This window comes from Chaetodon trifascialis, chromosome 9, assembly GCF_039877785.1.
Source record: "Chaetodon trifascialis isolate fChaTrf1 chromosome 9, fChaTrf1.hap1, whole genome shotgun sequence".
Lineage (NCBI taxonomy): Eukaryota > Metazoa > Chordata > Actinopteri > Chaetodontiformes > Chaetodontidae > Chaetodon > Chaetodon trifascialis.
In genome coordinates, this window is record NC_092064.1 from 713,280 (window position 1) to 727,181 (window position 13,902).

At 39.5% G+C, this 13,902-nt stretch overlaps 1 protein-coding gene across 10 annotated transcripts in view; it reads left to right on the forward strand.

Annotated features, from left to right (window-relative positions):
• fat3a (FAT atypical cadherin 3a) overlaps positions 1-13,902 on the forward strand; it is a 319,263-nt gene that overhangs the window by 268,972 nt on the left and 36,389 nt on the right. For all 10 annotated transcript variants that reach the window (XR_011602462.1, XM_070970149.1, XM_070970154.1 and 7 more), the window contains 5 exons: positions 7,044-7,187; positions 8,121-8,318; positions 9,877-10,678; positions 11,892-12,026; positions 12,193-12,347. Coding sequence is in view for 9 of the 10 variants with exons in the window: in XM_070970149.1 (XP_070826250.1) it covers positions 7,044-7,187; positions 8,121-8,318; positions 9,877-10,678; positions 11,892-12,026; positions 12,193-12,347 (1,434 nt within the window). In the remaining variant the exon portion in view is untranslated. The remainder of the gene's footprint in view (positions 1-7,043; positions 7,188-8,120; positions 8,319-9,876; positions 10,679-11,891; positions 12,027-12,192; positions 12,348-13,902) is intronic.

Below are 13,902 nucleotides of genomic sequence, written 5' to 3' on the forward strand. Positions count from 1 at the left end.
TTGGGGATGGCTAATGGATTGATTGACTTGACCCTTGGGCCACTGTGGAGTGTTGAAATGATCAGATATTACGTTTTCCAACGGCTAAATAAATATTCATAAACATAATAAACTCGCTAGTAACAGCCATAGGTAGCCTAGACAGCTTCTGCCTTTAAGTTAACCGGGATAACCGTTAACATCTCGGTGATGAGAGAGCCCTGCAGACTGTGCATGTGAAAATGATCTGTAGTCTGCGGCGCTACTGCCAGTTTGAATTGAATCATTTATTTATTTGACTAAGGAGGAGGTGGCGGAGCTCAACTCTGGTGGGCATATGCACACTCACTCATCAGACGCTGCAGAAACCACACACTATGTAAACTACGTGAAACAGTAGAAATCACACGTGTAGCGGCAGAGGAACATGCATATGTGAAATACAGTAATGATGTGCGTCATAAACAATCAAGGAACAATACTCACTCCGTGCATCCACTCAACTCTCGGGGTGCCACAATAAAACACTTCCAAACTAAGTACATTAATTCCAGGTGAACAACCACTAAATCTCCTCAGGTGGACACCAGGTGGATACGGAGAGAGGAAAAAAAGGCTGACGGTACGGCTGCAGGCTATGCTCGACTACGGTCCCAGGTGACTACGTCACTTTCCGCGGAGCAGGAGGGAGGGACTAATATACACGCCCTCTGAACCCGTGTGTGTGTGTGTGTGTGTGTGTGTGTGTGTGTGTGTGTGTGTGTGTGTGTGTGTGTGTGCGCACACACACACTGGTTATACAGTATTTTCTCCGCCATCTCCTTACTTAGCAGGTCATAGTTGTTTATTACTGAGGTTTTGTTACATGCCTCAAACAGCAGAATATAACTTTTTGTGTGTTTGTTTGGTTGTTTACTGCTTTAAATTTCTGTTCAGCATGCTTCATTAGTTCTTTATTACAAAACAATATGGAGAAACAGGGAAATATACTATCGTGGGTGTCACTGGGTTCTCCTTTAACTTCTTCTTCTTCTTCAAAAAAGGGAAAAACACAGGCATAGTCAGAAAGATACTGGGTTGGTGTTATTTATTTGCTGGCCTCCCAAGGTGCAAACAGTGATATTTACAAAAAGATGGAAAAAAAAAAAAAAGATAAAAATTCAAATAATGTTCTAAAAAGAGTTCTTCAATAACTCAGTGATTTTTCCTCCAAAGAAAACAAATCTCAGCACACAGTCTGGAGATCAAGCAGATGTTACCTTCTCTGTAACCAAGACAAGACTGACTCATCCAGGGCCAAGCAGCCTCCTTTTAAACCAATTTCCCCTCCCACGAGGCTCGGTATACACATAAAAAAAACATAATCAGCATTTTCTTAACCATATCCATATTTATAATACAATTCAATTCAATTCAATTCAATTCAATTCAATTTTATTTGTATAGTGCCAAATCACAACAAAAGTTGTGTCAGAACCAGGCTCTGAGTGGGCGGCCATCTGTCTCAACCGGTTGGGTTAGAGAGGGAGAGCAAAAGAGAGAATGAGACAGACAGAGAGAGACAGACAGAAATGCAGTCAGAGAGAGAGACAGAGACAGAGACAGAGAGACAGACAGACATGCAGTCACAGTAACAGTGACAGACAATAACAGTAGTAGCAGTTGCAGTGGATGTCAGGCAGGGCCAAGGCAGGAGACGCAGCTGCAATCCGCAATCCAGATTCAGCCACTGTCCATGGGAACCTGCGAGACGACAAAGCACAGAGACTCTGGGGAAGGAGCTAAGTTAGTAACATGCCGTGGTAGGACATGAAAGCATGTAGATGGAGAGGGAGAGAAAGACAGAGGAGCTCGGTGTATCTTTGGAGGTCCCCCGACAGTCTAATCCTATAGCAGCATAACGAGGGGCCTGAGCCAACCCTAACTATAAGCTTTATCAAAAATGAAAGTTTTAAGCCTACTCTACTCTAAGATGGTTCCACAGGAGAGGAGCTTGATAGCTAAATGCTCTGACTCCTGTTCTGCTTTTTGAGACTTTAGGAACCACAAGTAGGCCTGCATTCTGGGAACGCAGTGTTCGAGTGGGGTAATAAGGTACTATTAGCTCTTTAAGATAAGAAGGTGCTTGGCCATTTATGGCTTTATAAGTAAGGAGGAGAATGTTAAATTCTATTCTAAACTTTACAGGGAGCCAGTGCAGAGTGGTGAGTACTGAAGAAATATGATCTCTCGTACACTACGCTCGTACACGCTACAGCGTTCTGGAGCAACTGGAGAATATTCAGCAACGACTTTGGGCAGCCTGATAGTAAGGAATTGCAATAATCCAGCCTGGAAGTTACGAATGCATGGACTAGTTTATCTGCATCATTTTGAGACAAAATATGCCTGTTTGCAATATTACGTAGGTGAAAAAAGGCAGTCCTTGAAATTTGTTTTACATGGGAGTGAAAGGACATGTCCTGCTCAAAGATAACTCCCAGATTCTTTACAGTGGTGGTGGAGGCCAGCGTAATGCCATCCATAGCTGCTATGTCATCAGAAAGTGACTTTCTAAGATGTTTAGGGCCTACTACTATAACTTCAGTTTTGTCTGAGTTTAGCATCAGAAAATTGCAGGTCATCCAGGTCTTTATGTCCTGAAGACATGCTTGTAGTCTAGTTAACTGACTGGTTTCTTCTGGCTTTATTGATAAATATAGCTGGGTATCATCTGCATAGCAATGAAAATTTATTGCGTGCTTCCTGATAATCTTACCTAAAGGAAGCATATATAAGGTGAATAGAATTGGTCCAAGCACAGAACCCTGCAGGACTCCATAGCTGACTTTAGCGAGCACAGAGGAGTCGTCATTAACGTGTACAAACTGAGAGCAATCTGACAAGTAGGATTTAAACCAGCTTAGCGCAGTTCCCTTAATGCCAATGCCAGTGTTCCAGTCTCTGCAATAGGATGCCATGGTCAATGGTGTCAAATGCAGCACTAAGATCCAATAAGACTAGTACAGAGACAAATTCTTTATCAGATGCAGTTAGAAGGTCATTTGTAACTTTAACCAGTGCTGTCTCTGTGCTATGATGCACTCTAAATCCTGACTGGAAATCCTCAAATAAACTATTATTGTTTAGAAAGTTGCAGAGCTGATTGGCAACTGCTTTCTCAGATCTAAGATCTTTACTGCGTGCAGGAGATCCTCCACTCAGTTGGTCTTGTCTTCCCTAAGGGCCCCGATCTCACTCTCAAGTGCCTCGGAAGTGTACACTGAGCTGGAAAGAACACTGGACACTGAACACTGGAAAGAACCTCCAATTCAGACAGTCTTGCAGCTATGAGTTTGTAGTTTTTCTGTTGAGTAAAAATTATTAAATCTACTATGTATAAAATACACAAAAGAGTTAGGAAAATTAAACCAAATATTGATTAAATTAATCATTATGTTTAATATGTTCCATGGCTAGAATCTGTTTAAATTCATAGCTGTAGTACTATTGTTCCTTATAGTACGTACACCTATAGTGCCTAGAAACAAAACTATGTGGCTTACGTTACATCAAATACATTAATTAGTTGTCCAATTTTCTGCTGTTTTTACTTGTACTTACTTGTTGTATTGTTTCCCCCTGCTTTTTTAACTAACTAACATTAGCTAGCTGTCACTGTCCCGAAGCTAATAGCCTACAGCAAATGTTACTTGGCCAATGATGCAAAAACCTCAACAGAGTAATTGCTATCATGATTAATGTTTCATGACTAAGGAAGTGAAAATAATAATAATAATAATAATAATAATAATAATAATAATAATAATAGTAACAACTGTATTTGCCTGCCAACTGCAAAGGTGCTGGTTCAACCAACCACCCATTCGAAGGCCTCTTGCCACTGTGGCACTCGGTAAGATACTCCTTGTTCGAGTTTTTAGGATCGAAGTCTATGATCCAATTTACAGGGACTATGCTGAGAGCATCTTTATCCATCCCTTTTGACCAGCTCACCAGTGCAAACTTCATTTTCTCCTCTTACCGCTGAGGCACGCACAGACTTGGTTTGTTTACTTCCGTTCTAGAATCTCAGTATCCCCAGAGCCGGATTTGTAGAAGTATTGCCCGGGCGTACGGCTTGACTGTGGCTTCACTGTTTTGTTGGAAAATGGACACATAATCACTATGTATTATTACATTGTGGTTAAGAGACTTGATAACAGAAAATGTTTTGCTGTTGGAAGACAGTATGACAAATCACACAGTTCAGTGCTAAATTTAGAAAATGTATTTGGCTTGAAAATAGTCTTACGGGGCAGGAAACAGTTTTTTGATGTGATGAAATTCAACAGGAAATGTGTGTTAGTTGATCTGCCACATTATGCCAACCTTTATGCATGTATACCTCCACGTTCCAGTGTGGAGGACTGAAATGTCATGTTGAGGATGAAATGTAATATGGGGAAATAAAAAGTGGACTCAAAGAAAAAAAAATGTATTTTTTATACAGTACATAACCATATGTGGTCCATCCATATGTTAAATATAATGAATGTCATGCAAAATCTGATTTGCAAAATGTGATTTGGAGCTTGGAGTTTGTCTAACTCATGCCTAACTCAAAAAATACTTTATTTCAATAAACATACATGCAATAATGTAATACAGTTTTGTTTTTGCACAGCAATGTATTTTAAAATATATAAATCAATATATAGCAATATGGAAGCAATATGTCATATTGTCATATATTGAAATATATTTTCTAATGTATTGCAATATAAATTCTAGTATATTGCAATATACTTTGTTTTGTAAGGGAATAGCCGACTGCTCATTTAGATCCAGCCAACAAATTTATTATATGAATTTTTCATTATGATAAAATGGTTTTTATTGACAAGTTGCAATTTGCTATGCCTGAGAGCCTGAGTAAAATCTGCCCATTTGTTTGTATAAGTCCCAACCACACAGGCTCTCTATGAATGTGTGTGCACACATGCTCAGCTAAGAGGTTGTGTCCTACTGCGTGTTGTCCTCAATGTTAATGGCAAAACACATTGAGGATCGCATTGATTTCACAGACAAGGGGCATCCTCATTAGACAGTCTTCTTTGGAAAATCCTTGTGGCAGCAACTTGATGATTGCACAGAAAGAATAAGAAAGTCCGCCACAAGCACTGCAATTTCCATATACGGCACACAGATGTTCTTGGGCCAAATGAATTTTTAAAAAAAAATCAATTATTTTTATTTAGATGCTATTTACTGCAGAGCCAATGATGTATTGCAAATTCACACTTAAACAGTCAGTGCTATAAACTAAGAATGCTTTCAAAAATATAAATAAGAGTTGTTTATTTTTATCAATTTATAAAATGCAAAGTGAACAAACAAAAGAGAAATCTAAATTAAATCAGTATTGGTATTACTACCCTTTGCCTTCAAACCAACATCAGTCGTGTGAAGTGAAGCATGGTGGAGGTTTCCTGCAAGTTTGGGGCTGTATTCTGCAAATGAAGTTGGGGATTTGGTCAGGATTCACTGTGTCCCCAATGCTGAGAAATACAGGCAGATACTTCATGTATTTTTCATCACGTAATACCATCAAAGAGGCGTATGATTGGCCCCAAATTTATTCTGCAGCAGGACAACGACCCCAAACATACAGTCAACGTCATTAAGAACTATCACCAGTGTAAAGAAGAACAAGAAGTCCTGGAAGTGATGGTATGGCCCGCGCAGAGCCCTGATCTCAACATCATAGAGTCTGTCTGGGATTACATGAAGAGACAGAAGGATTTGAGGAAGCCTTCATCCACAGAAGATCTGTGGTTAGTTCTCTAAGATGTTTGGAACAACCTCTCAGCCGAATTCCTTCAAAAACTGTGTGCAAGTGTACCTAGATGAATTGATTCTGTTCTGTTTTGAAGGCAAAGGGAGGTCACACCTAATATTGATTTGATTTAGATTTCTCTTCTCTTCATTCACTGCATTTTGTTAATTGATGAAAATAAACTATTAAAAACTGCATTTTTGAAAGCATTCTTACTTTGTAGCATTTTTTTTCACACTGGCCTAAAACTTTTGGACAGTACTGTATATTTTTCTACAACTTTCATTTTATCTTAATGACAGAAGTTCCGATCAGACAGGAATGTGGTCAACATCTTAATATTAAAAACTCAACATCTGGGAAATTGCAGATTTCCCCCCCCCCCCCCCGCCGCCTTTTCAGAGTGCAACAGCATGATGTGATGTTGTGATGGAACCAGGTCCCTGTAAAGATTTGAGCACAACAGTCTCTGACTTCCCATTGCTGAGTTAGCCTGAGTTGAATTTCATCCATTTTATTTTCCTGTGACTGGATATTGGCCATAAGAAGGCTAGGTGGTGGAATAGCCTTTGGACATCTGATTAAACTATTGACTGATGACTTGTTTCCAGCTTGTCTGAGCATCTGGCTACTCATGTTTGTTGACCCAGTGAACTTTCTAGTGATGCTCCAGTGTTCCCAGATCTCAGCTATTGCCAAGAGGAGTACAATGTTGGCCAGAACTATGAAAATAAGACCCAAGCTGTAATAGAGTGGAATTATCTAGTAAATGAACAATGTGACAATTTGGAAGAAATTTAGTTTTGGACAGAATTTTAAAGTAGACTAGGTCTTTGGCTAGGGCATGTTCATGGTTCAGGATTCACATTCAAACATAACAGCCAATTTTTTCATAAGCTAAATATAAAAGGAAGATGTCATGAACAGCTTCATACTTATATCCTTTTATATATCCTGAGGGCATAAAAGATTCCACCCTCAGGACAAACTTTACATTTTCAGCACAAGGAAAGGCTTGAAGAATAGTAAAAGTGTTGCTATGTTGTTGTCCATTACTTTTTAAACTGCAGGATTCAATCAACACAGCCTTGACAGCCGTAGTTTAATTTCCCACCAAAAATGAGGGAAATCTGTATTTTCTGCCTCTACTCACAGCCATGATGGCAGAAATACATGCTTTCAGAAATGTTCTTGGTGTCTTGGTGTTTCATGGTTTTGGTATCTTCCATTATTTCTGTCCATCTAGGTTCCCAGCTATTCTTTGGCCATCAGAGCTCTGGATAGTGGAATCCCACCCATGTCATCCACGGTGATGGTCAACATAGACATCTCAGACATTAATGACAATCCTCCAACCTTCTCCCCTGCCAACCTCACGGCTGTCACACAGGTAGCATGCTATTCACTTAAACAAAGTTTAAGAATGTGATGTATTAACTGAAAATTCAGCCATCAGTGGCTCTTGTTGTTTGGTAAGTGTAATTACAACTGCAGTGGAGTAGCACATAAATCTGGGGACCCTACGTTTGCAGCCTTAGTAGGCCCCCTTCCCCTTTTTTACAAATCCTGTACAAACAAGTGACTCAACAAATAGACACACGCACCTGTCGTTATCACAGAAATCAGAGATGAACTGTAGGAGTTTTTATAGTTTAATTTTTGAAGTTGCAGAGCCAAACTACTTTTTGTGTGCCTGACTGCAAGAGTCCCAGATAGCAAACGTTATTGAATCAACATTGAGTTAGTGTCAGGCTGAAGATTGCAATCAACATTGATGTCAGACATACAGTAGAAAATAACATTGAAAGTGCTCGCTATAATCAGCATTGAAATAATGTTGAATTTTCAATCAACCTAGACAATGAATCAAACTTGATTCAACTATGATATGTTGATATGTATTTTTGGTGCATTCCACAGCTTTCCCAGTCTTTTGTTGCTCCTGTTCCAACTTGTTTGAAACATATTGCTGCATCAAATTCAGGATAAGCAGATATTTACAAAAATCAATGAAGTTAATGAAAATGAATATATACTGTATATATATGTCCTGATTTCAATTCATATATGTCAAAAAATGATTAGCAAATTATCACATGCTGTTTTATTTATGTTTTACACAGCATCCCCATTGTTTTGGAAATGTGGCTTAATACTGCTTTATGCTGAAATTTCTGGCTTTCCAAATTTATTGTCAGAGTGCTAAAAATTAAATGGCTATTCAGTTCTCTTTGAATTGACAATTTTGCTGAAACATAAAGTGACCCCACACAATGTATCCACAAACATGTAGGTCTTCCTAATGGTGTGCCTCCACCCCCAGGAAAACAAGCCAATTGGCACAAGCATCCTGCAGTTGTCCGTCACAGATCAGGACTCCTCCCATAATGGCCCACCATTTGACTTCCGCATCCTATCGGGAAACGAAGGTGGAGAGTTTGTGCTGGAGAAAGATGGAACACTGGTGGCCAATCAAGTGTTCAGGAGGGACCTGGCAACTGAATATATTATTCAGATCCAGGTAGAGTCAAACTGCTCTTTAGCATCACACCTGCAGAGCTGCTGCAGTCATTCTTCTCTATCATCACATCACAATTAGTGTTGTGAATCACTGAATGGGTCTAAAATATAAATAACAAGAAGCCTGAATAAGCTGTTCATAATAACAGTCATGAGGAAAATCTTGTTCATTCTAGACAAATGGAAGCTCTTTCTGAAAGTCTAGAAACCTCCTTTTGTAGGTTGCTTTAATACTGCTTCAGATTTGAGCAGAATTGATTAAGAAGCAATGCCTTCTTAAAGCAACTGCATATTAAGAGATGGAGGACATAATCCACTGTCCTTTGTGTAAAAAAATATTCAACAGTAAAGACAACATTAATATGAGGTTTCAGCAATCAGAGTTAAACAATTCAAAGAATTAAGGTCTTTGTTTTAGGACAGAATGCCCTTTTTGTATTTCCCTGGTATTTTGTTGCTGTTTCATATCACCTGACAAGATATCAGTGCCTTAATATGCTGACTGTATTGAGCTTTTGAAATTTCCTTCTATGGTAGTAATATCTGAAGTTATTTCTTCCTCTAAAAGTTACAGTAATACAGGATTCCTTTCACAAATAAACAAATTAATTTGCAAAAGACATTGCTCAACTCAATACTTTAAATGGTTTTGCTACTACAGCTGCGGTTGATCTAGTATGACCACTAGTTTTCAGTGGCTAATGCTAGCTAGTAACAGTAAATCTTCACTAGATATTTCTGCGTAACTACCATTACTGAATCAGCTTGCTGTCTCAATCCCAAACTATCCTTTATTAAGCAACATTAATAGTGTTTGTTTGTTTGTTTGTTTGTTTGTTTTGTTTGTTTTAATGCAAGGATATTTGTAATGGGTGCAAGAACATATTACATGCATGCAACATGCAACATATAATAAAATAAAAGGTTTTTTAGGGTTCATGTTTTCCATAAAGCTACCTTGAGAAACCAGATAAGCAGAGAGTGGCCAGAGAGGAGTGAGCCCAACACATTCCATAATGATATGCTGTATGTATATACTTACTAGCATCAATACAACAGTATCTGTTAAATCAGTGTCAGCATAGTTCCCTGCTGATCAGCTCGTTAGGAGAAGGATGCTTTATTTCATCTGAACCTTCTGTAGCTTAAGCTATTATTCTGCAATGGGCAGAGTCAAGAGGGGGCATGGCTGCAGTAGGATAGCACCGGCAGACTTAGACAACAGACAACTTTCTTAATGTGCACAACTTAAAGTACCACAATGAATCTACCCAAATATAATGCAGTAAAAGAATAATTTCTAACCCTAACCCTATATTTATACAAAAAAGTAAGTGCATATAACAAAACAACTGTAAGTCGTTACCATCCACCTCTACAGATGAACTTCCAAACCAAATAAAGCTTATTAAGAGATGCCACTTAATAGAGATGTTACCAAGTCTTTCTCCTGTCCTATTCTCCTTTCATTTCTTTATCTTCAATTTCTTTTCATGCATCCTCTCCTGTCTTTTCCTGTGATCTTCTTGTCTTTTCCTTGTTCTCAATCCTCTCTCCAGGTGACAGACTCCGGGAACCCTCGTCTGTCCTCCACCTCCATGCTGACAGTCAGGGTGATTGAGGAGAGTCTCCACCGGCCAGTGGCATTGCCACTAGAAGTTCATATTGTGACTATGGAGGACGAGTTTCCCGGAGGTGTGATTGGCCAGCTGCATGCCACAGATGCTGACCCTTATGATGTATTGACCTTTGGCCATGCTCCCCCAGCCCAACGCAGTCTCTTTAAGATCAGTCCTCGTGATGGCAAGATCATCGCCCTGGGAGGGTTGGATGCAGGCAGGTACTCCCTCAATGCCAGTGTCAGTGATGGCCGCTTTGCCATGCCAGTGCCTGTGAGTGTGCATGTGGAACAAGCGACACCAGAGATGCTACGTGAGGCGGTGACAGTACGCTTTGAGAGCGTGGCACCGCAAGACTTTGTAGCTTTGCATCTAAAGAATGTGTTGAAGGTGCTGCAGCAGGCTGCTGCTTCACAAAAGCAGGACACTGTACACCTGCTCAGTCTGCAGCCAGTTGGTGGGACGCAACAGCTGGACATGCTCATTGCAGTAGAAACTGCACAGGATGGATACTATAAGGCAGCCTACCTCACACAGAAACTCAGTGCCTCACGGCGGCAGCTGGAGGGGGTCCTCAGAGTGTCAGCTATCCTAGATAAGAACTGCTCGGGACTGGAGTGTCGCGGGGCGCAGTGTGAACAGAGCATCATCCTGGACTCACACAACCTGGCTACATACAGCACCCCACGAGTCAGCTTTGTCTCACCACACTTCCACCGGACTTTGCGCTGCACATGCAATGGTGAGTGATAGAATCTTGTAAATGTGCTCAGGCCTTATTTGACGGGCTACAGTCTGAACAGTCTTTCACTTCATGTGTCATAAGAATGGTAGTTTTTCAAAGAACAATCCAATGTTGTTTGTTATTTGTTTTTAGCGGTTTAAAGCATCCACATTTTCCCATAAGCCTCACAACTTTGTGGAACAAGCATCACAGACTGTCATGTCAGCAAAGCAGAAAAGACTGAACACTCTTGAAGTTTTTAGGCAGCAGAGTTTACAGCTGAAAACTGGAGAGCTTTGCAGTTATATAGATAGCCTTATAGACAAAACAAAGTTATGGTGACATAAGTGCCTGCACTGTTGCACTTGTAAATTTCTATATGAGTCATGCTCACAAAATGATTGTTATTTAACTTAATGAAAGTCGGATTCGATTTCTAATATCAAGCGCTGTAATGGATGCTTATTCATTATAGGATATGGAAAGTAAGCCCTGGGAACACACTGAAATTCTTCATATTGACCAATGCAAGAATTGTATTGCAAAGATTGCATTGAGTTAGGGCTGCACGGTGGCACAGCAGGTAGTGCACGTGCCTCAGCAAGAAGGTCGCAGGTTCGATTCCCGGGTCGGGCCTTAGCAAGTATTCCATGCAGTAAAATGCACCCCATGTTTTGTACATGAATTCAAAGTCTAACAATAACATATTTTAAGTACAAACTACACTTTAAGGCATGTCACAAGATGCATGTTATAGATCAGATATTTACTAAGAGTCATTAAATTGCATGAAGTGAAGAAGGGCTATGAAATTTCCCTTAAAGTGTGATAATGTAATGGTGTAATGCAAATAGTTATGATATGTCGACAATGAAATGTCTGTAATATATTATTCCCACATTCATTTTCATTATGAAAAATCAAGTCATTTCACGATAAGAAACATGTCACTTGTCATGCAGTCACCCAAAGTAATTTTTTGCATATAATACAGTTCATGCCCATAAAAGACATCTTGTGGCACAAAATAAATATTGTACATAAAACACAGTATGTGACAGTGGCACTCAAACTTGAAAAACACCAGGGTCATATATAATTTTCCAGCAGATTAATAAAGTTTTCATACTGTATGCCCAATGCATATGTTAGAGGTGCTATCAAAATTTTCCCTAAACTGTGCAATCACTTGAATTCTTGAAAGCAAAATACTTTTTTTCTGTGCGTATAGATGCCAGCTGTGCTGTCCTCTCCGAACAGTGTGAGGACCAGTCGTGTCCACCAGACATGCAGTGTGTTTCAATCGAGGCCACCAGAGGGCATTACGCATGCCAGTGTCCACCAGGCAAACTGGGAGAGTGTGCAGGTGTGCGTGCGTGCGTGTGTGTGTGTGTGTGTGTCATAAGTCTGTGTGAAAATGTTTCTTTTAAGTACAAAAATACATTTTTAGTGTACCTAACTATTTTGTATGCATACTTGTGCATTCCTCTGAAATTTCATTCAGTAATCCATGTGTTATGTGGGGGTTGCAGGTCATTCGTCTCTGAGTTTCTCAGGAAACAGCTACATCAAGTACAGACTGTCTGATGGGCTGCAGACGGAGCTGAAACTTAGTCTGAGAATCAGAACACTACAGAGCCGAGGAATCATCATGTACACACAGACTGAACCTTGCACCATACTCAAGGTACACGCACACACATGCACGCACGCACACGCACACACACACACACACACACACACACACACACACACACACACACACACACACACACAGGCTAGTCTAGACTCTGACTTTTTAAGGGGTATTTGCTGCTCAATCACAAAGGGCACAAAAGCGGCTGCTCTTCTCACTCTGTGAGCTGAATCCTTCAATAAACAATCATATTGAAAGACATTAAGGAAAAACTTTATCAGAATAGTTTGACATGGACCATATCTAGCATTAGTCTTTTGTGAAGTTTAAGTAATTATACTCATTTAAGGCAGAATGATTAGGGATTTCCTAAAAATAATGTATAGCCTTATACAAAAAGGATCCCAATCAACACTTATGACCTCAAAGTATGTGGGAGTGTCTTCATCTGCACCCTATCCTCCTGAGACCCTACCCTCTGCCCGTATTTTCTTATTCTGCTGTGTTCAGGACATTTCTGGGCATCAGCCTATGGGCAATGGGTGTGTAGCCTCCAGCCACTAACAGGACTACAAACAAAACTTAATGACCACATGGTACAGGGATCTGTGTTCTGGCAACCCTGGTCAGGGGTTGTGCGCTTCTGTGGCATATTGCACCAGCTATGCCTAAGTTCTCTCTTGAGTTAGGGTGCAAAGTCCACACTAAATAATATGTTGAAACTAGTTAGTTTGATACTAAAGCTTTGTTGATGTTTTGGTTGCACCTCAGGGTTAATCTTAACTACTCTAGCATAAAGTCCAAACTAACCAAAATATTGTTGCAGAAAATTACATGTACACTTGTGGCAGTAAAAAGCACTATTCTTAATGCTGTGTTTTTTCAATCAATCAATCAATCAATCAATCAATCAATCAATCAATCAATCAATCAATCAATCAATCAATCAATCAATCAATCAAAGTTACCACTTTTGCTAGCTGTATAACATGGTGGAATGCTATGTTGACGTTAGGGTGTGCACTGTTATGAAGCAAGTACTTCACATAAAGAATGCTTAGCTTGAACACTACAAGCAAGGATAGAAAATTTATGCAACATAAGATGCAGAAAAAAACACTTAATAATAGTAATAAAAATAAGATAAGGATGAAGGAAGGATGAAAATGGAATTATCAAAAGTCTCCAAACTCTCTAATTCCTTGAATACAATGCGATTTGAGACTTAATAGGTGAGAACTCAGAAAGTGTTTCACCTTGTATGCACACTCCAATTGGCACATAGACCTCTGAAGCAAACAAGCATAACAAGAGATTTAGCACCGATCTTGATTAAATGAAATAAGTCCATTTCAGCCCACCCTAGAATGTCTTCCCACAAGTTCAACTTCTCCGTTGGTTTTATTTGTGACACCACAGTCTTTTATAACGAGAATGAATAACATGACATAGTAAGATAATCCCACAAACAAATAAATCACAAGCACCACAATCACAAGTGCTTCACATATAAAATACATAGAATGAACATAACATGAATAGAAAATGAATTTAAAATAAGATGAAGAATAAAACCCACTTGATAATAATAACAAAAATAATGTAG